A 26,292-nucleotide genomic window follows, 5' to 3' on the forward strand; every position below is an offset into this window, starting at 1 on the left:
TATAATTGTTCAAATTATAGTGAACAAATGACAACATAGTGTTTATTACAAGTCATTTACGAACCGTTAAAACAAGTTTCATATAAATTCTATAATTTATAGGCTTTAGTTAGTCAGCATGGAGGATTCAACATGGAGAAAGAGTATGCACCGGTAGGTCTTCAAATTTACGAACTAATTAACGGGGTTTATAAAAGATGAAAAAAGTCGATATCAGTATTAATATTCATTTATTGGTTTATTATTATTATTATTATTATTATTATTATTATTATTATTATTTTAAGGTTTTTTTTCTTTGGTAACTTAAGTTCCTTTATTGGTATGTATAAATCAATGGAGGTAATTAAATTTAAAAAAAAAAGCTAAATTATTTTTTAATTAAACTTAGCTGATAATAATTATATACTAGTATATTGCGTTCCACATCTTCGTTTGTCACCGTAGTTCTGTATAACCCTGTCGCGTCTCATACCCGGCGATTAAATACAGCTTTGTGTACATAATGAGACTGTATAGACCCTTTTGTGGTAAGTTATTGAGCATGCTTATTATACACTTCCGCGAGGTAGGCCTTGGATAGAACAAAATAATTTTCCTCGCGGAAGTGTGTATTGAGCATGCTCTGCGCATGTTCATCGAGTAGTCTACAGTTAGCACAAAAGGGTCTATTCATAATTATCATATGTATTATAGGTATTGTATCTTTAGACAAAAACCATGAAAACTGTTCTATAAGCTGTTGTGTACCCCCGTCGTTACGAAATTCACGCTTCGATCAATATCTGTTAGACTTGAAAGATCGCATTTCTCACATAGAAAATATACACAATCCATACTACCCCTTATGTAAGATTATATCCCTCTGCAATATCTGAACAAAAGTTATAACCCTTAAAATTACATGAGTGGTTTAATAAGAGGAATTGTCCTTATAATATGGGGATAGATTATCTCTCAGACTCCGAGTTTATACACTCCTATTAAATTTTATCATAACCCCATATGTGGTTTAGGAGTTACCCTCAAGGGATGTTTAATGTATAAATCAGAATAATGAATTAGTGAAAAATAAAGAATATTTTTTCCGTTTTATTTGTATGTAGTTCCTTTTTACCTTTTAAACGTGACTTTTGTTCACTTATTCATTATTCTTATTTACGTTTAATTTGAGCCACTTCACAACATATATTATTTTTTAATATATAAAACCTCGAGGTTGGATTATCTCCTTTTAGAGTCCCCTGACAGTAATTTTACATCCCCTCATGCATGTGCACATTATATGATACCCAACATTCCATTCTTCAAATTTCATCTTAATTCCTTGAACAGTTTATGAGATTTTAATAGTAATATATCCACATTTGCTATGGTTGGGTTTCGGTGGTCATTGAAACCATTCAAGGATTTAAAAATAATCTCTAAATTATGTCCACGTGAACCCATTATGGTTCTGTGGTTCACATCACTGTATATAGTCCAAGGAAACCTATAGAGTAAAAGAAGAATTCTGAAAGGTATAATGTCTCCTACCGGCCTCAAATAAGACGTGAAATATGAGTGTGTGTCCCCAATGCACTACTGTAATTATCACGTAGATGTGTAAATTTGGTTGCATTCAGACTAAAATATTAAAGTCTGAAATCTATATATAATGGAATGAGCGAAGAGGATTCTTCAGAGTCATAATTTTTCTAATCCTTTAATTTCACATAGATATATTGATGATGTATTGTCCATTAACAGCCCTTCTTTTGGTAAATGGTTACTTCAATCGACTACAGAAACAGCTTGTTCTGCATCTTTTTGGACCTATATCTCGAATTCGACAACAGTGGTCATCTCAGTACTAAAATTTATGATAAAAGAGACGACTATAAATTGTCCTTACCTGGGCAGCAGTATACCTTCATCTTCTGCACATTGTGTTTATATTTCACAATTGATTCGCTACGCTAGAGCAAGTACTAACAATATACACTTATGTCCTTTAACGTCATAAATATCTGCATAAGAGACTCCTGAATCAGAGTTATGAGGAAAGCGTCTTAAAAGGTCTCTAACCTAATTCTTTTTTACAGATTTCAGTCCTTGGTTGGAAAATACTCAGTTTCTTCTAAAACAATGATTAATGATTGCCTTTTGTAAAATTATTTTTGTGCTGGTATCACCAATGATTTACCGATTATGACAATATAGATCACCACCGGTGGTTTGGCGCGCTGTAGAACCTAGATTTAAGCTACCAGTTCTGTTGAAATGCCTGCACCAAGTCAGGACCATTGCGGTACCATATAATCCGGTAATGTAATATCTATTTTGTTTTATCTGTTTTGGACTTGATTATGGATGGCATTGGTTAATGCTAATTTTGTTGTTACCCTTATCTACCTAAAAGCCTTCTCTTTAATACTTGATCAGTTACAATAGCATAATTTATTATCCCAATAAGTCTTAGTTGATCTACAGTCGTAGACAATGAATAAGACTGGGTGTCGCCGTGTACTGTTTCTTGACAAAGTCGTGAGGAATATTATTTCGAGTTCATCTTGTTAGTATTTTGCATACTCTGTAGAAAGCCTCTGTTTCTTGTTCATCTATATATTATCTTGTCATATGTTTGGAGTAGATATTCAATTTTCTGCGTCCTCTTGAATAATTTGTATTTGACGAAAGATTTCCACGACACTTTTCATAAAAGATATAGGCGGATCCGAGAGTGATCGATCTCGCCTACCCGCCTCTTGCCCAAATTCTTTATTCTACAACTCTCCTCTTTTTACGTAGATATTTCGGTAAATATCCAAACGAAAAGAGAAGATTGTAGCTTATGAAATGGAAATATAGAATACATATTCTTTATTGTATTACTTCGTCGTTCTCTAGAGGAAAAAATGGCTCCTCATTTTGTAAATCTCGGGGTGATCTACTGATTTTCCACTACCAAAGCTTAGAGGTGTGGAGGAAGCACTTCTATTGGTGTATCTTGTTAGCGCATTGGCCCCTCTTTCATGAAATATATACTTTTTCATGATATTTTCCATGACGTTTAGGTATTACATAAATAAGGTTATTATTGCTGGGTGGTTGCAATTGTAAAGCAGATAAAATAAACTGTTTTTTTTAATGCTGCAAGAAATCATCAATCTGTTAGCTTACACATAGTTCCACATAAGTGAATTCGAAGTGTTCTTTGGTATGACCATATATGCATGTTTTGCTACATGTTGTTTTGTTGGGCTAGTGAATCCAAAAAAAAAATGTGTTTCTTAAATTTCAACAAAACATTCTATGTATCTTTGACATGTTTAATATTTCATTATATTTGAATTATATATATATATTGAATCACATTAGGGATATATGTTTTTTCTTGAAAATGTTTAAGCCTGTCGCTTCTACTCAGCGGTTGAAACTCATACTAGTAATATACTTCAAAGACTAACTTAATCCAAATTCTGAGGTGTAACACCCTAATGTTGTATTTAAACTTGCCCCCATCTTCAGGGTTCGACCAAGCTCTGTCTTGTGAGCGGCATGGTCTAAAATGTGTAACCTGTACCTACTTTTCCCCGTACCCAATAATATTTTGCCGATATTGTTCATTATTACGAGATATTTCAGCTAAAAGTATATACACATTTACACGATCACATGATGGCTCTGTTAGAATGAGTTATATAATTAAATTCTAATATGATGTCTTCATATCGTGAAACAGTATATGTTGTTACAAACCCACCTTTAGCACCTGCGTATTGTCTCTTTTCTTTCACTGTCGATACAAAATACTCATTGATGTAACGACTGAGATGTTATCCTATTGAAATCAATGATATAAATCCACACTTTTAACACATACGATGACATAAATATACCAATTTAATCCCACTTTCGTACAGGGAGGTTAAATGGAACAGCCGTAATTTTGGCTACGCCTAGGGAAATTTTGACGCAAAAATTACAGTATTTGTCATATTAGAAAAGAAATAATTTCTTCCAGCGGTAGATTTGTACTCATTCGTGGGTTTGGATTTATATTCTCATTTACCACCTCGCTGTCGCTCGGTGTTAAATAATCGAATATAAATACTGTATCCATGTTAAAATGAGTACAAATCTATCCCTTCCACGAATTATTTCTTAAACATTTTTTTTCTCGAAAATTTGATTTTTATTCGAATTTGATATGATCATGCATGACCATAGAAACACTGAGTATCCGAATTAAGTCTGATATGATTTGATTAAGACAATTTACTATTTCCCTATCAAAATGTGCATAGCTAACATCTTTGTTAAATTTGACGAATGATAAAAATATCAATATATTCAACTTCGTCTTCCTACAGGTTTGCACCTGCCTCGTGTTAATTTTTTAATTTAGATAAAGTTTATTTGACTTGACTACACCAAGGATTTATATATCTTTATTTAACTCCTTGACTACACCAAAAACTTTTTCTTTTGCCAATACCTATTATTCAATTCAACGAGTTATTAAGTTTCGCATTTTATAGTATTTACATGTAGGTACCCTAAATATTATGGGCGTCTGTTTTCCATGTCTGGTCTTTGTCCCTGGATTACATTCTTTTGATTACCGCTGTAACCTTGGTTCCCTATTTTGAATAGATCTGTATATATTCAAAGTAAGGTTTTGATTTGAATAAGCTTTACCTTTTAGGAACATACTCCTTTTTGCACTTAACTCAGTGGGACACGTAACTTTTTTGTCCTGTCTCGCTTTAAAAATTCCCGCCAAATTGAGTTACACTTGTTGTAGACTGGTTCCCGATCGCAATATTCAGTATGTTACACATATACTCGTGAGAGTGTAGGCACGAGACCGCAATTAATTTTCAAGTGCATTTCAATATACACATTTGGGCAGATTAAAAAGTTCCACCGGCGCAAACTGAATAAAACTTCTCTATCCTAAAGATATGTACAAACAGGATTTTATTTATAAATTGTAGAAAATTTTACCATCATTTTCTGAAATTAAGGGGAATGAATTGTGTTCTTGTACCTATTAGATCAATAAATGTGCCCAATTTGAATAAAAACTGCACTCATGTCAAGATGAACCTTTTTTGACTTCAAGTACAAAGTTTCATCATGATTAGTTGAAAAATATATAAGTTATAGCAAATTTAGTATCAGTGGTACATCGCATGAATCGCATGTCCAATGGTCGAGGGAAATAAAGGCCCTCTAAAATGTACATATTTTTTTTAAATGCAATATTTTTTGTGATTTTTTACATTGGTTGCATCATATTATGTGTAATTGATGCAATGAAGTTCAGTTTACTCAAGTTCCAGCTGCTTTAAGGCCAAAAATTGGGTTTTTATACATGCGGCCATGGTCAATGCACTTTCAGACCATGTATAGGGGTACACATATGAAAACTAATTTTATGATGCTGACAATGACTTAAATTGATCAACTTCAAACATAAAATGGTCTACACATATCAAACGTACATTGAAAACAATAAGAAGTGGTTTCAAAGCTAAAACTGTCACTCCAGATCAATTTAAACCAGACCTGTGCAGAGCTTGTTCAAGTGTGATTGTGTCCAATATTAAAAGTTAGCCTTTATTTGGGTTTTGAATGATAAAAAACTGAAACAAATGTAAAAAAACAGGGGAATTAATTGTGTTCTCGTACCTGTATTGCTAGTAACTAATAGGTACGAGAACACGATTAATTCACGAATATAGTTTCAACTTCGGTAGTAGGTACCTTCCACATTATTTCATATTTTTACTGGAAACTTATTTGCTGAAGTTTTGCCTCTAATTGGTAGAAAATAGGTTAAAATTACATGGGATTTTTTTCATTAATCAATTCTGACTAAAAGTTGTGATTTGGTTCAGTGAAAGAAGGTTAAAATTTAGGACTTTTAATTCAGTTCATTTGTCATGTTTACCCCATCTCCAAATTATATGTATTAATTTCAGAAAATGATGGTAAATTTTTCTACAATTTATATATAAAATCCTGTTTGTACATATCTTTAGGCCAGAGAGGTTTTATTCAGTTTGCGCTGGTGGAATTTTTTTAAACTGCTCAAATGTGTATATTGAAATGCGCTTGAAAATTAATTGCGGTCTCGTGCCTAATACCTGGAACGTAGTCCCGGGAACCAGGATACCCTTGTTGTCGTTAGGAACGGAAGTTGACGGTGTAGTAATATATTCTCGAAATAAAAATACGTTTTTTCGAAATCTAGCGTATCTCCTGGTGATTAAACTACATTGATCTTGTATGATCCATGTATATCTAACTCATCTCTTATTTATCAATACAACACGAACATTTCTTTTAGCGTTATATTTTTGATTATTTTATGCGGATGTTTTTCCGTAGTAGTGCTAAGGTCGAAGTTTGGGTCAATATTTTGCATGAAAGAGGTAAACACGGTTGAAGTTATTTTTAGTTAAGATAAAAACTCACTAACTTTAGAAACTAAGTGTCGTCCCAACCTATTCAGCTTCAATACTAGAACGAAACTGTGACCGTCTAGAAATAATCCTTTCGGTTTCCGAGGCTATTTTCTGATTTTGTCAGCTATCATCAATCCCCTTTCATTAGTTTCAAAGATCTAGCTCAAATCTTCTGTGTCGATGGGTATCTATACATTATTCCACTAGCCTAAAGCTGTGGAAAGCACATTTTTAAGCCCAAATCTTTTTTTACTTAACTCTGGCTAGCTGTTGAAATCAAAATTTCGCAAAAAAAAAAAAAAATAGATCCAAGGCCAGCAAGGGAAAAGCCCCAATTGAATTAACTTCAAATTGTTTGAGTAACACATGATTATAAGGAGTTTACCCTACTTATCTTAAAAAATAGTATCTGACACTGAAAGTACAAATGATATAATTTGTACTTTCCAAAATGTTGAGATTTTTGTTGATTCAAAGTGGACAAATGCTGTCGTGAGATGCCAATTGTGCTGAAACCCCGCAACCATGTTGTTCCTCAAGATCAGTCAGAAATTTAATCTGTTTTTCCGGTATCTTTAGTTCGAGGTCTCTCATTTGCTGGTTCATTCCAAGTCCATCAATGTTCTAGGATTTTTAAAAAATTGAGGTTTCCTCGGGAAAAATCCATATAAAATCAACTTTCCCACAGTCAATGACTGCTTTCCTACAAAACAAATCCTTACAGCATATGAAGTTTTCAACTTGCCAGGAGAAAGTGTGACTAAGTACCTAACTGTCCCTGACCCAAATTTCACTTGCACCGGGTAACGGGAAATAGGAATCATGCTTTTGTGTACTGTATATAATTCCTTTTTTATAAATCTTATGGCACATGGTTCTCAATAAGTTTTAAAGTAGGTGGCACCATTGAGGGCCCTCAGGCCTGAACCGAGCGCCGAGTCGTGATGGGGGATAGCCTGAGAGGGGGTAACCCCCTGATCGGCAGGCGGATGGTCTGGAGGTCCTCCTCTGGAAAATTTTGAAAATCTAGAGCGCAGGAGGTGGCATCTGGGCTTTTCTGAGCAGATTTTGATCACTTATTCTTGATGCAAATTATCCCATTTTTTGGAGCTGATTTGGCTCAAATTTGAAAATTTATGCGATTTTTTTCAGATTTGCACGACATAGCTTGCTTTGTATGTTGTTTATATCACTAAGCTATTCCAGATTTGATTGTATGTTGGAGGGAAAGACACTTTTTTATGGACCATAACTTTTTAATTGATTTTTCTCTCAGCTTTTTCTTTAAAAAATATATGAGGCCACCATGCAAATTAAAGTGCCTTCCCCCTCACCATACAGACATTTTTGGGATAGCCCCTATAATTGTTTACACTGACTACATCAGTACATGGCCATTATTTGGGGCTACATTTATAGGTCAATTCAAATCAGAAAACATTTACGTTGAGTGAAGCAAAAGAATTCGGCCTGATCACACCTAAAAGATAACATTAAGTCATTGAAAGATGTTGATATTTGTTTATACACACCATCTATAGCTTTTTTAGTAAAATAAGATGATATTTTTCTGTACTTGCACTGTGACATGCTTTGGCCAATGATGACCAGAAATGTTGAATTGATTCTAAAACTTCCCACATACAGAATCAGTACTGCATTTGAAAAAAAAACGATCACATCCATTACAAAAGTGCCAAAGTAACTACAATTAAAGTTTGTTTATTCATACTGCCAATCACAACAAAAAAAAATGAAGTTATCAAGGAAACTAATCTGCATTACAATAAACACCATGATCAAAGGTTTCTGACTCAATTTTTTATGTATTGAAACGTGAAATAACCAAAAAAATTTTTTTCAATTTAATTTTTTTTTAGCAAAAAATTGCCGGTGCCAATGTCAAAGTAGATGGCAAAATCGCTGGTCGCCGGCGATTGAAAACCCTGTGGCTGAGTTTTGAATTCTTTTCCATTTGTCTACGATACCTTTCAAATATGCAAATATTCAAGATTGTTGCTAATTTTCCATCTTAGATTCTATGAGCTGTTTCAAAACCATCGTTTTTTAGTTCTTAAGTTTCCTTTATAAAACGAAAAAAATCTGTCGGTACCAATGGACAAGTCTGATAAAATCATGCCAAGTCCAGTGAAAAATGCTTGAATTCCCCTTACCGAATGTCTGTTGCCACTCCAGAATCCAGTTTCGGTATTTTCCCTGTTTTTGCTGTTTCCGGTTGTTGAAAGTCACGATAAAATGCAATTGTGGAGTATAATAAGTTTCATCTGCTACAAAATATTTTGAAAATATTCCATTTTGGTGCGGGAATATTCTGTAAAAATTTTGAATTATTTATGCACTGTAAGCATATTATAAAACTAATTATATATTGCTTATTTATTGACCAATTTCACTGAGATTAGATTAGGTCCCAAGTTCATGGGGTTCTTTAAATTCTTAGGATTCTCTGATATTCTGAAACTTATATTTAAATTTTAGCGAGCACAGCAAAATCGAAGAGCTCTGTGGCAACATGCACATGCAAGTTAGCAATGTGCAGAATGAGAACAAAAACTCATCAGTGACATGTCATTTGAGAATCAAAATAACTATAATTGTTCCCAATAACTATTATTATTTCAAACATATATATGATGTCTTTGTTTTCTCAAAATATATCTTAAATAGAGAGGGTTGGAAGTATGTACACAGTTTACTGTATGAGAACGCCACATTGCAATGTCATCCCTTTCACTTTCTTCTCAAACTCAATCCCAAAGATGAGCAATATTATGAAAAAGCCTTTTTTTTTTAGATATAAAAACAAATGTATTTACAGTTCAAAACAAACATCAATATTTTAGTATTTTTTAAATTAACATCTATTAGAATGATGAATTTCTATTTCCAATAGATACAATGTATCACTATATACTGGTATGAATATTCAACAATCTCTACTAAGTATTGTTCATGCATGTTCTGTTCTCTTCTACATGTGTCATTTACAGTGAAATCACTCATAAAAAATGAAAGCTGTACTTTCTTTTAGGCATTACATATTCTATATTAGACCCAAACTGAAGTTCTAATGGTTGAAAACAAAATATGTTTGATTGCAACAAAGGTTGAATTATTTTGATTCTATGATATACAGAATCTAAGAATTTAATTTAATGTTTTGATATTCTATAGCAACATTCATTCTGTATACGAAACATACATACATTCAATTACAATCCTAGTTTATATAAGAGCTGTATCAAGCTTGAATGCTATTGCCATACTTGCCTTAATTATTTAGGGTTTGACCTTTCAGATCATATCAAGCTGCACCTGAAGCAGATCATTTGATTGGTAAAATTCTTGTTTACTTGTAGCGTAGCAAACAAGATAAAAATGGGCAAGAAACTTGAGAAGGGCTTAAAAGAGAAGAACCCATCTGCTGTAAGCCAAGATGAAGAAAACCCCAACAAAACACCTGGTGAGGCAACTTTTAAGATGTCTTTTTTTTATTTAAACCTACATAACCAATACTGTATTAAAAACTCTACATGTAGATTCTAACTACATTGTGATATAGTTAGAATTGTCATTTACATCCATTATATACATTTACAATTATTTTGTTATCCTTTTATTGCAGCTGAATATCGGCTGTTTCTCCTGGAAATTTTTCCCAAAATGTTGAAAAATATTTTTCCCTAAGGGAGGAAAATTCCCAATTGTCATGCATAATTTTTTGAAAACCAGGTAAAGAAGTTAGTGAAATGTTCCTCAAGAAATAATTTCTCGACCCACTACTTTGTTCACTTTTGGGAAATGTTTTTTTTTGGCTGTCATAACCTAATGAATATTGGGAGTCAAATTTGTATCGGTTTTCAGTTCAGGATTGGCATATGACATGTTTTGGTCCCCTGTAACATGTATCCTTCATTGAAAATATTTCCCATTGTGTTAAAAATATGGCAGAAATTTCCCCAAAATAAAGGGTTTAGCTGCTTTTACAACAAGAAACAAAATCACTGATGTATTGGCCCTCATCCGAAAGAAATTCCTGTCTAATTCTATACAAAGTACTATGAATTTTCAGCTGTCAGACTAATTTAACTTTGAACAAGATATGACAGCCAAGATTTTTATTTCCCAGATTTATTAACACTTACTATTTATTGCACTTACAACAAACAGTTTTTATATTTAGCTTCAATAGTATTTTGTTTTCTATTGTAGTACATTTTGTAGCTTCTGCACCAGGTAAATAAATATGCATAGGTCATGTTTGTAAAAAACAGAGAAAGTCTCTCCCAATGTCAAACTGTAGGATGCTTTTCTGAAAATTTTTTTGACTATGGTATCAATTTTTAGCTCACCTGGCCGAAGGCCAAGTGATCTATTGCCATCACTTGGCGTCCATCCGTCGTCGTCGTTAACAATTTTTTAAAATTCTTCTCCTCTGACACTACTTGACCAATTGGAACCAAACTTGAAAAACATGGCCACCATTACTAAAAATAGAACATTAAAGTCAGACAGTGGTTTTTTGCATATATCTCCAATACCTTTAGGTTAAGCCAAATTCTGACAATAGTGTAAGTGTTCAGCATGATGAGATCTATCTGTGGTCAAATTTTCGTTTTAAACCATTAAGCCATGTTAGAGTTATTGCCCTTTTTCAATGGACTGAATTGAAGTGAGGATTTTTTTTTACTAAAAATAGAACACAGGGGTCAAACAATGGTTTTTGGCATATATCTCCAAAACTGTTCGGTTTAGCAAAATTATTCCAATTGCTGAAATGACCCTTATTATAAGGCCTTGACAAGTCTTCAGGGATCAAAATTGTCAGGCGACTCCTTGTAAGAATTATTGCCCTTGAAAGATGAAAAATGAGGGTTATTTTTGTTTTTGTTTTTGTTTTTTTTTTTATCAATTTTATTTTTTACAGTTTTTAGCCAATATCATGAAAACTATAATAGATAGAAAGAAACTTTCAATTGCTGAAATGCTCCTTATGATAAGTCATACCAAAGTCTTCTTAAGTCAAAATTGTTGGACAAATTTATTGCCCTTGAAAGTCAAACTTTAACCAGGGTGAGCGATTCAGGCTCCTGGGAGCCTCTTGTTATGAAAAGCTCGGTAGTTTTTTTCACCCACAAAAAAACAGTTACTCCAGCTACCTAACTGATTTTTCTGACAGAAGTTTCTGCATTTTTCAATTTAAAAAAATGTGTTTTGTTTACTTTCATGTTTGTTTTTCTTGGTAAAAATAGCCAAAGATTGAATGGTTTTAAACAGCTAACAAATTATTTGTGAATGTTAAAGATACTAATCTTTTTCAAGTCAAACTTGATTTTCTACACTACTGGAATTTCTCTTTTTATTATACCTGTTAAATGAAGTGGTTTGGTATTTACCAGTGGTATTATGCAGTGAAAGAAACTAGCAGTAGACCTACAGACCCAGTCTATGTAAAATCAAGCAGGTCTATGATGAAATTGGCTCAATTTCCTTTGAAATATACAGTGCTGTCTACATAAAATCATGATGGGTCTACGTTGACCAAAAATTAAGTTTCTAACACTGATTATGTGATAAAAGTTGTATTTCCATCCATCTGCCCGTCCTTTGACGGTTTCTAGATGGTTACTTGAGAACTGATCAGTTGTTTAGTACCATAAAATACAGGTTAAGTTCAATTTACAGCAAACTGTGCAAAATCTAAAATGAAATTTTCAATTTAAGCCATTTTGATCATTTTGACATCCTCTTTTTTCACCACAATAGGGTATCACATAATGTTCCATTAATGTCTTACTTCTTACAAGTAATTCTTGATTTTACTGTTATGATTCATTTTGATTTATATTTACATCTGATTTTGCCAATTTCTGCTTTGTTTGCTGTCTTCAGATGGTAAATCAGGTCTGTAACAGAGTTTTCCTGATGCAGTTGTTCCAGTTCAGATATTTCTTCATGACTTGTGTGTTTTTCTGCATGTTTTTGTTTCTTTTGTTTAAAAACCTTTAATCTATGATTTTTAAAAAAAAATTTACAGTTGTTTAGTTAAATTAAGGGTTTTACCGCTTTTTCTCTAACTTTAATATTTTATCAGTATTTTGTGCACACTGAAGTTGTGATTCTGAGGGGTCATACTGTAATCATTGTCTGTATGTCAGTGTGTCACAGTTTTTGATATTTTGATTCAAGATTTGTGTAGGTTTGCCATATAAGGAGAATTGATTTCAGGCTTGGATGACAACAGCTTCTTGTTTAATGACTTATAATATTTTGACCAAATGCTGAGGTTAAGGTGTAGGTATCCTTAGGCCAAAAAAAATAAGTCTTGTGTCAGGGCCGTTGCCATCTTACTATATGTTCCAATGCAGAAACCAGAAGTTGGTAAACACAAAAAATTCCAGAAAATAGAAGTTCAGAAAATTTGATTTTTAGCAATTCGAAAAAGAAAAACTTAAGGGTCGGTCAAGTAGCAGGAAACAAGACTATTACTGTTTTGGCCTTCTATAGTGGGCATCAGCTGACAAATTTCTTATTTTCCTGTTATAAACATATAAACAGTTTAAATGTATAGGGCAGCCATTGCTGTATATTTTGTATTTGCTTTCCAATTTAACAGATTCTTCTTATTTTCTCTGATATGCCATAAAATTAAAATTTTGATTATAATTTATGTTCTTTTCTTACAGAACCTTACAACTGCACAGGAAACTTCCAAGCAGATTTTTCAGAACTATGTAGAAGAAGCAACATGACCTATGTTCCACCAATAATTCCTAGGGCTCGACCACCTACTGTGATGGGTCACACTGAAAGTGGCAAACCAGATAAAGGCAAGGGGAAAGCTCCACAGGCACCAGTTGAACCTGAGCCTGACCCGGAGCAAGATTTGGAAGGTGGTGTGTCTTTGCTGTGTTCACTTAGTTAATTACTACTATCTAGTTCTGACAAAATTATTTTTTATGTGCACCTGATAGTAAATTGTTTAAACTCCAACTTTTGGCAGATGAATTTTTGTGCATATTGGTTATTTGCCACTGTCCATGAACACATTGTACAATAACTCAAACTTGCTTAGAGGGAGTTTCGCTTTAAATAATTTTCTGAATTTTCTTTTCTTAGTTATGGGAAGATAAAGGCAGTTTTAATTTTCCTGATTTTGGTAAATGTGTTCCTGGAAAGGATTAGAAACTAAAGATTTAAAGTTTCCTATTAGCCAAATATATATATAATTCTTGATAAAAAATTCAATTGTATGGATAATATTTATCATTGGTTATATGGAAATAATTTCTGAGAATACTTATTTTTAACCATTTTATTTTTGTTTACCATGAAAATTATTACCAAAATAATTAATTTATATGTTGAAGGCAATACACAATAATATTACTTTTGTAAATTTCATCGAATTGAAATACTGATAACTAGTAAAAATTATGATATTATAGTCTTCAATGTCACATATGTTTAACCTAATGTAGTTATGTAATTTGAAAATATCTATGGCATGTTACATTTGATAACTAAGTCAAGCTGGTAGTAAGTAGAAAAATGGTTGTGACTAAATTAGGTGATGGTAATCATGGTAGTATAGTAGTAATCAGCAGATACACGAAAATTAATAACAGCTGATTTTTATTTTTCTTACTTAACTTTAATAACAAACTGAAATGATTTAATCTTAGTTAAACTCATTTTATGTTTAATTGATTGTGGTATAATCTTACATTAATATAAACAAGACCAGGTAAATAACACAGTTTATAACATACATTTGCTACATATAATTCTGCAAAATTTATAAAAAGGAAAAGCTAAAAGCACAGCTATATATATATATATATTGTACTTGAGTTTTTTATTAAAGACTTATTGAGATATACATGTATCAAAATATGATGATTGACATTAGTTTTAAACAGTAACATCTTTCTTTGAAGGTTTGTGTTGATCTTTGTAGATGGAGCTGAAGCACCTCCAAAAACATTTACTATGAAAGACAAATTTGAATACTTCAAGCCAAGCATACAAGTTGAAATGGAAAACTTTGATAAACCAGATACTGTCACAGAAATTTACATCAGAGGTAGACTTATCCTAGTCAAGTTTTGATCATTGTTATCTTGTTTTGAAAAAAAAAAAACAACACTAATATCCTATTTATTTTTGAGATGCTTGATTTCAAATTTTGAGCGTGCCTGGTACATGTCCACAGCAACTCCTTTTCATAAATTACATCTGAATGAATCCTAATTACAAAAAAATTTCAAGCATTTATGATGATTGATTTTCATGATTATTTCGTTTTTTTTTTCAATGAAAATAAATAACTCAAAAAGATAACTTGGTTTGTTGTATAAATGGAATATAAGTAAGAAAAAAAATATACAAAGGTATATAAAATATTGGTTTTTAATTTTGGTGTTGCCATGATATGTAGGCACAGATTTTGCATCCTTATTTATACAGCCAAACCTCAATGTGTCAACTCAGAAGAATCAGAATCTCGGATAACTGTAACTAAATTCAAAATCACAGCAAAAGTCCCCCTCACCCATTAATACAATTTTACCTCGGGAGGAATTGAAATCCCGGGTAACTTGAAGTTTTCAATCAATCCCCTCGATGGGACTTCAAGCTTAGTTAACCCTTATGTGCCTAAGTCAATGACTTGTAATGAAATCTGAACATTTAATTAAACATCAAACAGACAATAGTATGTGTATTTTGAAGGCTACATTCGTTTCATTAGTGAATCTGGAACTTATGTAGAAGATATAAAAAGGAAATTTCCCTAAGATTCAGTATTTACAACATATTATACATCACACAAAAAATATTTTCCATTATGGAATGCAAGACATCATTAAGTACCCTTTAAAGTGAAGTACATGTACATGTACAACTCGGTAACTTAAACATCTTTGCCTGGTCCCTTCGACTTAACAAGGTACGACTGTACTGCTCCAAGAACATCTCTGTACTTCTTTAAGAACATCTCATAAATTTTTGGAATCTTGAAATAAATACTTCTTAGGATACATTTATTGTAAGAAAAATTTGTAATTAATAGAATTAGGCCGCTTTATCATATATTATGGAATATGTGTTATTTTTTTAAGGTTGGAAGATTACAGAGCCTTTTATGGAGATTTTTAAACAGTGTTGGTCTGTAATGGAAAAGCTGCACTCTATCAAGTAATTATATTCTTTTAATTGCTAGTTGTCCTTCACCACAATACAATGGAGGGCGTTGTTAGAGCAGTACTGTCCATCTGTATGGAAGGTCTTGTGGATACATTTCCTGAGAGCTTTTCTCAGATTTCTTTTATATTTGGTTAGATTTATTGTTAAATGTATGGAGTCTCACATTTTTTGGTTGGTTAGTTTATTTAGCCAAAGCAAGCACAGCTAAGAAATATTGGAGTTTATGATCAAATTACAGTTTTGACTTGTGTGCATCCATTTAAAGATGTTTAAACGTAGATGTGTATACTCCATTGCAATTTTGATTTTACTTTTGTGGATGCATCTCCTCTGAAACCCTGTGACATGATACTGTTAAGTATATTAGATGGGCTTTATATACAGCAATATTAATTCAACAAATTTTGTAAGAGTTATGGGACTTTGACTTTATTATTACTATCTTGTGGATGTATCTCTGTTAAAATGATTTGGTGGTTTGCTTCTGTATTTTAAGAACCTATTGTTATGAAGTTTGGATGTGCATACTAACCCATCATTTTGATGAAAGTAATTTTGTAGGAGTGATGGAACTAAGCAAACTTGAATGGAAGACATATGGATATATTTTGCAGTCTTGTTTCATTAGAACATAGAACTTTTTTTTTTTCAGTTTATGGAACTGTGGTTTGTCAGGAGAAGTTATTTCAATGTTGGCATCAACAATAACTAATGTACAGAACTTGAGGTACCAATAATTTTAGATTATTTTGATTAACAGTCATTTTAACTTGATCACATGCTTTTTGTTACCCTTATATAGAAATTTTCTGCTATGTAGTCGTTTACATTATGCTCTATCAGTCAAGTCCTGCTATGATAAATCTACGATTAACAGCCGTATGACTAATTGAAATTTGATAAAAGTTCTATTTTTAACTTTAGGAGCCTTGTTTTGGATGGAAATACTGTCAAGGAAGAAAACTGGCATGAATTGATGGGTGAAGAAAGTCCGTAAGTAAAGTCTGTTGCTATTAAATGTATCTTCCGTGTTTTGTAATCATGTTGAATGTCCAGGTCACTGGCAATTTGTTTTTCACAAAAGATTTCCAATACAAATATATTGTAAATCAGGACTCAAGCTACTTGAGAAAAAAACACGGAGAAGTGACTTCTTTTTCAGAGAGACACTAGGGAGAAGTAAGGAGTGGTCAGGTAGAAGTGAATGCGTACAAGCGTCATTCATTAACATTTTTTTTTTTTTTTGTAATTACATGTGTTATTGTATATGTTACTTACATGCACACAATATAATCAGGCATTTTTATATGTTTATATTCTTTTATTGTGATAAATGTTCTTTTTTCTTTAAGCCACATATGTAAGTAACTAAATATTTTGGACAAAATGAAATCGGCTTGCTGTATTATATATTCATGAAATTGAATTTCTATACCTCTACCCCTTACCAAATTTATTACAGCAAAATTAATATACGATCGAGTAAAGATAAGCTTCCTGTAATGCATTTTCCTATTGTTTTTGTCTTTTTAGCAGTGCTGGAATAGAAAATTTCAGGCAGTGACATTCTCTTGGAATTTTCATTTTGTTCTGTTTTTTTTTTTCCCCTGGACCCACTTAATTCATAATGATTTCTTGTTCAAAATATCCAGTCCTTTGACATAAGTTGGTCAAGAGTACATATATTAATGATCATGTTCAAAATTTATTACTGAAACTCTATTGACACATATTGTAGTGGTCGGTATGAACTGGTCTCAAGTTTAAGAAATGTTCCTTTGAAATGGAGAATTTACTGTTATGAAACAAGAAGATCAAAAGAAATGCTTTTGATTTTCTACCGAATTCTTAATTGAGATAAATCTAATCCAAGTCCCAACAAACCGCACAACAAATTTGCTTATTTCGTAACTCAATATAAACAATAAAACTGGAATTAACGTAAGCTGTAGTAAAGAATGTTCATTCCATATCCTGTCTTAAACCTTTGAAATGAAAAGCTGATTAAAATACTTGCTTATTTCCAAACATTCGATAGATTTTGAAGATTTTAACAATTTATTTTTTCTCAAAGGGATGCTATATTTGTTGAATTGTTATCAGAAGAGAGATGACTGGTCAAAATACTGCTAAAAGAAAAAGTACAGTCCCAATCATGGGCAATGTCTGAAAATGAGAGGGCAACTTCACTTTGCTTTTGGTATCATCCGAGGGCAAAGTGAGCAACCCCAGGGTGACTATTTTGCCCAAAAGCCCAGTCATGTGAGCTGAGCTGTGTATGTACATGAGAATTAAAACATATAACAGCATTGTTTTTAATTTTAATTTCCTGGGTTCTGATAGTTGAATTAGAGTGTATTGCTGCCCATTATAAAAAAATGCTTTGAGGGATTTTAATTATTGGTAATAGATTTCCCTCCATGAAGTGAAGTTCTATTTTGTTTCTTCTATGTTCTGATATTTTTTTCAGAGTAATGGACATTAAATATAAAAAAGTGGAATAGGTAGATCATATACTCTTGAGGACAGCTGATAATTGCTGGATAAACTGTTCTTTATCTTAATATTTACTTTTATATCAGTGAATATAAATAGATATATTCAAAAAATAATTAGTTAACTTTTCAGATGTCAAAATGACATTGTTTTGAAGAAACTTTTTATTTGTATTATTGCTTGTGTAATATTTTAGTGTCCAGAATCTGTCATTACGTCACTGTGGGATTACAGACAAGGGTGCAGAACAGTTAGGTCAAGCTTTAGGCAGTGCAAAAAGGTCAAATACCAAATTAATTTCATTGAATTTGTCTGGGAACAGGATCACTGATGTTGGTGCTGAACATATAGCTTTAGTGAGTTTACATCTAGTTATTGTAAAATTCCTTGCCATATTAAAGCAGGAAATTTAATTCCTGTAGATAGTGTTCAGTGTCATTAGAGAATTACTATTTATTGATGTAGTGAAGGTATTAAACACTATTAGCATAAATGTATGTTGTTTGTTCTATGAAACAAACCAGGAGTATCTTTTAACAACAAAAAATGATTAAGTTTGTATGTTATTTTATGTTAGGTGAATAAAGAGTAATTCTCTGTAGGTATTGTATGTTGTATTGTACTGACAGAATGGTAAGTGTTAATTTTTGTTACATTTCAGGATTTTTTTTTGTTTTTATTCCCAGCTTAAAGCAAGTCAGGGTATATTATGCTCCTCTTGACCATAATTTTTTCATCGCACTTTTGGTTTTAAAGTGATCATTAAAACACTATTCAAGATTTTTTTCTCAAATTTAAGACAATGAAGTGCTCCATAAAAATATATGTATATTTTGCATTTAATCAAAGTATTGTAATTGTACTTTTTTTGCAGTAAAGGCATTTTTGTGAAAATAAATACATGTAAATATATACCTTCAGAACATAAGAATGTTTTTTCTGCAATAATTAACAAATGGAAATGCAGTTTGACATATTTTGTTTGTTAAACTGAGCCAAGTTCCTAAATAATTAACCATAGACCAGTGAACATTAAGGAAACCAACTGTGAGTAAAAAGAAAATTGATTACCGCAAGTACATTAAGTGACAACCCAAACTGATTTTGTAGTGAAATACAAGGTTTATGATAGGAAATCATAAGTAATACAATTACAGTTACTTACTTGAATTCATTATACTTTTTTCTAGTTATTAACGGAGCACTTTTGTCACATTGTCTAATTAATTTAATAAATTAATAAAAAAAGACTTCAAGCTCTGTTTTTAAACTTCCAGGGTTTACGAATGAACAGAAACTTGATGTCATTGTCTTTAGCTTCCAATCACATTGAGGATAAAGGAGCATCAAAGATAGCTGAGGTAAGAATAAGTTATATTGTTACTTTTATCATATGACTTTGTGGAGATAGGAAAGATAAGACTTCAAGCTCTCTTTCTATACTTCCAGGATTAAAGGTTTGTAAATATTTATCAGCTTGAGCAGTATATATAATGAAATAGTCACCAAATACCTATAATCATTAGCAAATCACTCTGGTAGCTTTATAGACTCTATACAGGATATAAAAAAATCACTAAACATGAGCATTTCATTACAAGTCCTTTAAGATGCTCTTGATGTACTGTACTAATTTGCAGAGAGGTAGGGTTTTTGTACTGAGTGTGACAGAGTTGCAAATATACCCTCTGCACAGTTGAAGGTGTTATCATATGACTTTGTTCTAAAACTATAATTTATGGCATAAATCAATTATAATTTTGAAAATTTACTTTTGATCAAAATTGTGGACTGAAATTTATTTTTGAAACATTTGCATTTGGAAAACATTTAGTGTGGCACCTACACAATATTGACCATTTAAACTACAATGAATAAACTGTATTCATGGGACCTGTGTTTTTTTTTCAGATTTTGTCAAGATTCCCACTTACACATGAAGAGGTTGTAGAAAGACGAAAACATTTCTCTGAGAAAGATTTCCCTGAAAGAAATAAATCTGTAAGTTTTTATTTTGTTGACATAGTAATTTAGGATAATGATTTCAAAAATGTAAGCTTAAACACTACATAACACAATTAAAAATGCTGGAGAATTTCTCTGTCATCTGATTTCTAACTTCAAATATATCGTTGTAGCCACCTGGTAGTAGAAGGGATGGCTCCAAAGACAGACCTGCCAGTGTTAGAAGTCAGTCTCATATGGACAAGGATAAGAAGGGAAACAAGGCATCAGCAAAGAAAAAGGTTAGAGAGACCAGCTGGTTTTTAAGTTGGATTTTTAAGATACTTGAAATCGATTCTATCAATCAGAAGTTTGCTATACTATATTAACAGGATTGACAGATTTGTTGTACCTTTTACCAGTGATTTATGAATAAATTGTATCCAAAATTTATTACTGTATTATGTTCTATCTTTCTTCCTCTGAAATATGTGCACATTTATATTATCCAGAAACTTTTCATTTATTTCCCAATGAATTTTTCAGTCTTAAATTTACAATCAATACAGTTTGTTTAGAAAAACAAGTATGCTTTGTATAGTAATGATATTTTCCCCTAGGATCCAAAAGGTAAAGATTCAAAAGAAGAAGAAAAACATGACAAGACAAAGAAAAAAGAAAAGGATGATAAGGCACCAACAAAAAAAGGTATGGTTATAATTAGTTGGTAGTATGTTTTGTTTGCTGTTCTGTATAAAAAGCTTGGAGTTTTGTTGAAAAATTTGTTCTAGGTTGATTTTGCTCATTAACTGCACTTTTATAGAGTAAAAACAGTCACTTTTTATTTTGTTCTGGTAGTTATGAAATATAAAATGTAGGAGACACATTTGTTAACATAAATGTATGTTTATTAGTGATTGTCACTATGTTTTTCTTCAGAATCACGAGGATTAAAAGGTTACTATCAAAATCTTTCTTTTTGCTTATGAACTGATTTATATATATCAAAGGCTTCCTTCCAGTATCTGTCAATAGAGGCCAGAACTCTGCACAATCTTCTGGTTTGTGATCATACAAAACATTTTTTTTTTGTAAAAATATGTATACTGAAGTTCTTTTTGGATGATATGTCAAATCAGTTTTTAAGGTGATCACAAACTGGAACTTACAATCCAGAAATTTGTTACTTCAACAATGTCACAAAAGATCAATGATAGTATATGTTGACTCCTTAAAAATCATGAATAATGAAAGTACATAAAATATAAAGAATCACAGTTTGGTACTTGTTAAGAACTACACAGTCAGTAATAGTGTTAACAAAATAAATAAACGAGAAAATAGTAAAAAGATTTTTTAACTTTTTTTTTAAACATGATTTTACTTCATGCATCAATTAAAAGATATTCAAAAATTCACTTTTATATGCATTTTTTTATGTACAGATAATATATAGAATTTACTTCATATGGATCCATCATTATTTGAATTACATAAGGTCATTTACAGGCAAGTAATTATTTGTTGCCAGGAAATTACAAATATAAGTTTTCAAAATCTAGAACATTGTTGACAGTAAACAGATTTCTGTTTAGTTCTGTATACATAGCCAGAACTTTACTCTTTAAGGATTAATGTTTTACATCTGGAGTTTCTTCACAGCAGCTGGTCATGTCATCATTCTAAAATAAATCATTGTAATCATGAAGTTTTCCTCTTCAAAACTAACTGGTTTCAATAGTCTTACAAGTACATTTGTAAACAGTTGTAGACATTTTAAACTTAACACGTATATTATAGTGAGAGGACATGACCTGCTGTATTTTATCTGCATTTCCTGAGGATAATATAATTGATCATTATGTTCTGTTTATTTGGGGAAATATACACATGCTAACATTTTTGAAACCTTGTAGTCTCCTTTTCTTATTGATAGGATAGAATTTGATGTTGTTCATTCGTGTATATATATAGGCATTGGTTTTGTTAACTGAAAAAGCTTTTTGTTTATTTTACTTATTTTATAACAAAAGTTGAGATTATAGCAAATTAACAAAATTTGAATTTGTGGCAGTATTACCAAATCTAGGTAATTAATGACTTGTATCATAGCAGATCTTTTTTCCACTAACAGTATACAATATACAGTATACAGTATACAGGTATAAAATGTTCATTATATGTTGATATTATTGCTTCAGTTTTTCCTACCTCTGTTTCCTGCCTTCATACAAATATTGATCCATTATTTCTTCTTATTGCTGTAGAAAATAATACAGTAGATTCACTTATTTCTAATTATGAGTTATAATTTTCAGTGGCCATTTTAAAATATGAAACATTTTTCTTTTTAATACACAGCATTTAGGTTTTTATAAAAACAAGATTTTTTTACATCAAGAAAATTGATTGAAACAGCAGTATGTACATTTATTAATGAAGAAACCTATTTTTATGTGATTTTAACCGCTTTTTGAGTTTTTAGCAAATTGAGCCTTTCTTAAGTCATATAATAACAATACTATACAATATCATACACCAGACTCTAACTTTGGTATTTGAATTTACTAGTGAACCCTTGTATCATAGATTGTTGTTTTAAGGTAGCCATACTCATTGATCACTACCGCTACGTTAAGTTTCTGTACTAATGAAAACAGCTATATAGTAGTACAAAGCAATGATCCAGAGCAGCTAATTATGTCATATGTTGCTTGGTAATACTGCATGACAAAAGCAGATAAATTATTGTCAAATTTTCTGAATTTTATTAAGGCGATAAAGGTGGTACTGTCGGAGGTCGAAGTTCTGGAGGTGAGTCATGCATGAGAAAGGGATATTATTTGTAGAACTAATTTGTGGTCATTCTTCATGTGCATGTCTGGGGGATAAAATATTGGAAGTATTATTTTTCAGGTTAACTTTCACATTTACCAATGAAATAATACCATTTATCATAACATACTGGAGAATGACTTGCAACCAAAAAATAAAGGTGTAATGCTTTATTCTCTTCTAACATTCTTATTCTGTTTCTCCTAAGCCCATTAAGTTTCTATCTAAATACTTCTTTCTGTTTTTTATTTTAGAAATACATTTTCTGGTGCCGTTCAAATCTTTTTTCTGTTCTAATTGTTCTACAACCATTTTATTGGCTAGATTATGTTTTATGTTGCATGTTAAGATAAAGGAAAAGTGTTATCTTCAAAAGCATTTTTACATCTGTTGCATGAAACCTGCATGTATATTAATCTTATGTCCTCTACACATAGTATTCTCTTGTAGTCAACATTCTTCAATTTTAGGTATTGTTAATACTCAGCATGGAACTGTCTCTACTATCTATTGTCCTTATACTATATGTATTTCATTAAGAAGAAACTATCACTAATGAAACTGGTTTTAATGATCATGCATAAAAAAAATATTTAAGTATTATCATTTTATTTATTAATTTTCAGTAGTGAATACTGTCGATGCATGACAAAGCGAACCATACATCCATCCAAATTTAACATTGTACATATATATTCAGAGTATAGTAGCATCAAATTGTAGAACTACTGATGTGTATCATTGTTAGACAAGTTATTGGGATTATTCCTTTCAGTGATCAGAGTGTGGATTTCTATTTATAAGTTCGCTTTTTTTAGCTCACCTGGCCTGAAGGCTGTGTGAGCTATTGTCATCACTTTGCGTCTGTACTCGTCTGTCGTCATAAGCTTTTTTTCAAATATCTTCTGATCCGAAACTGCTTGACCACTTGGAACAATACTTGGCATGGTTGTTTCTAAGGGTATCCTGCACAAATTGATTATTTAAAATTTTTGAAATGTTAAAAAGCATGGCCATTGTTACTAAAAAAAAAAGAACGTAGGGGTCAAAATGGAGTTTTTTGCAAATAACTCAAAAACAGTTGAATTTAACAAAATTTTGACATAGATATTAGTGCTCATCATCAGAGGACAGACCTATGCCAAAATTTCCAAAATGACTTATCACCTGATATAGGAGTTATTGCTCCTGAAACAGATTTTTTGTTGTTTTTCACTTCTACAACTTTGAAAGTCCTCTCTGAAACTATGCAACAAAATTTTATTAAAAGTTGGCATAATTGTTTTTACGGTATCCTGCACAAACTGATTGTTTAAAATTTTTCATTGGTTGAAAAACATGGCTGTCATAACTAAAAATTGAACATAGGGGTCAGAATTTTTTTTTTGCTATTTTTTCCTCTTTTATAGAAGAATGAAAGATAAAAGCTACTCATATGAGAAACATCATGTTTTGAGTTGACTGGAAGTATTGAAAGTTTTTTTAGTCAAATTTTCAAAATGGCTACCTGTTTGCAGCCATTTTTAGCAGTTGCTTGGATTCCAATGACTTTTGGTTTCATAATATATAGTAAACATGGTCTTCTGAGTTGAAGTGATGAAAATGTTGTATAGCCATGATTTAACTCCATTTTATGTTCTTTTTCAGCAAATTTATAGTGACCTAATGCCGCCTTACACTAAGTGGGATAACAGGGCATGGGGGGGGGGGGTGGGGGAGAGGGCTCTGGCGCAAAAGTTTTTCCAGAGGTTCTAAAAACACTTTGAAGGCATTTCAAACATTTTACAGTGCCTTAGGTACTCAGAAGAACTTGCAGTATTCATCAGTAAAGCATTAGTTCATAGGGCATGGTTTGTTAGGTGAGCGATTCGGGCTCTTCAAAAGCCCCTTGTTAGTTGATTTTGTATGTTTGGTTTTTTTATATTTATTTATAATACATGTAACAGTATTTGAATTAGGTGAATTATTTATAATTATCATGGCAACATGACACTTCAAACGTTTATTGTGTGGTCACAGTCTGCTTCCATCCATTACATGTATCACTGACACAGTAATTCTATTATATCTGACAACAGCTGCAGCCTTGTTTGTATCTTCACTCTCTGGTAAAATAGTTTCAATTTCACCCTAAGTTGTCTCCCTTGCTAAAGCAACACTACCACTCTTTTGTAATAGTTCATACTAGGGAGATGCATGACTTGAAAAAAGAAAAAAGAAAAAAAAACAGACAATATTTTTATTATTTAAAGCTTGTGTGAAATTGACTTTAATGAAAGCAAAAATGCACAAATATCCACTTTCATTCTTAGTCATTTTAATAGAATGTGCCTCTCTCTTGTTAGTTAATATGATTTTGAATGGTTGATTATTTGATAACCTTATTCACATATTTATTTTTATTATTTCCCAATAGCCGCATTACGATTTGTTTCATCACTCAGTGGTAACATGAGTTATGTCCCATTTGATGTCTCACACCCTACCTTGAAGACCACATTTTTTATTGGTTGGTTGTATGAATGAAACTAATGAAGTCTTTAAGACAAGAACATAAGTATGATTAGGACTATTTGAATTTTTTTATTAGAAATATATAACTTCTTTAGCAACTATGATTGTTAAGCCGATTAATGGTAAGCACACATTGTCAGTAGTGGTAATGGTTTTTATTTAGAGAGATTTCAATTGATAAATAGAATTGTTATAACCAAGTAGTAAATGTGGTCTTTCCAAGTTTACATGTGATATAACCAAGCTTGAACTCCCTCATGTTCCTTAACTGTTTTGGAATAAGGTCAGCCATCTAGTTGATGGTTTAAAAGAATGTGGTCCTACTATATAACCTATAAAATAACAGAAGTTATATGAAAGAGCTTTTGTAACAGAATCATTTGTACAGAGCTTGTGTATTGTTTTGTTTTCTGTAGCATTGGAGCAATGAAACTTTTTTTTTTCAGAGCTAATATACTTACTTCAGGCCTTCAATTTCATAATAAAAAACATAAACTTTTTGGATCAATATTATTTCAATAATTGGTTTAAGATGATTCAATCAATAGTAAGGGTATAGAGGATATGTTGTTGTGTGGGTGTTAGATAGAAAATACATGTACTATATATACAGTGTCTTCATATATGTATCTCAGTATAATCATGATTCTATACATATAACATTTACAGGTTTCTCAGTAGAATACATCTATATTGTTACTTTTTAAGTTCCTGTTAATGAATGATAAGATGGTTCTAATTTTGTAAAGGAATTACCAGTAAGAATTGTCATATCCATCTCCCTTGGTTGGGTTTTATCTATAAATAGCTACTTTTG

General features: G+C 31.7%; 1 protein-coding gene across 19 annotated transcripts in view; it reads left to right on the forward strand.

The window, feature by feature from the left end:
• The window catches only part of LOC148622090 (leucine-rich repeat-containing protein 71-like), a 44,645-nt gene that overhangs the window by 14,899 nt on the left and 3,454 nt on the right, over nt 1-26,292 (forward strand). For 5 of the 19 annotated variants that reach the window (XM_088571628.1, XM_088571634.1, XM_088571633.1 and 2 more), the window contains exons 2-16: nt 9,839-9,942; nt 10,692-10,715; nt 13,166-13,372; nt 14,440-14,565; nt 15,602-15,677; nt 16,339-16,413; nt 16,611-16,679; nt 18,379-18,538; nt 19,460-19,543; nt 20,094-20,183; nt 20,321-20,428; nt 20,747-20,834; nt 21,066-21,083; nt 22,902-22,940; nt 25,040-25,069. In XM_088571628.1, coding sequence (XP_088427754.1) covers nt 9,839-9,942; nt 10,692-10,715; nt 13,166-13,372; nt 14,440-14,565; nt 15,602-15,677; nt 16,339-16,413; nt 16,611-16,679; nt 18,379-18,538; nt 19,460-19,543; nt 20,094-20,183; nt 20,321-20,428; nt 20,747-20,834; nt 21,066-21,083; nt 22,902-22,940; nt 25,040-25,069 — 1,298 coding nt within the window. Of the gene's footprint in view, nt 1-6,302; nt 6,426-9,838; nt 9,943-10,691; nt 10,716-13,165; nt 13,373-14,439; nt 14,566-15,601; nt 15,678-16,338; nt 16,414-16,610; nt 16,680-18,378; nt 18,539-19,459; nt 19,544-20,093; nt 20,184-20,320; nt 20,429-20,746; nt 20,835-21,065; nt 21,084-22,901; nt 22,941-25,039; nt 25,070-26,292 lie in introns of those variants that run through there. The other 14 variants (XM_088571630.1, XM_088571639.1, XM_088571638.1 and 11 more) reach the window with 11 other exon arrangements.

The sequence above is a fragment of the Perna viridis genome, chromosome 3 (genome assembly GCF_037379345.1).
Source record: "Perna viridis isolate PV_CMFRI_1.1 ecotype Kerala chromosome 3, ASM3737934v1, whole genome shotgun sequence".
Taxonomy (NCBI): domain Eukaryota; kingdom Metazoa; phylum Mollusca; class Bivalvia; order Mytilida; family Mytilidae; genus Perna; species Perna viridis.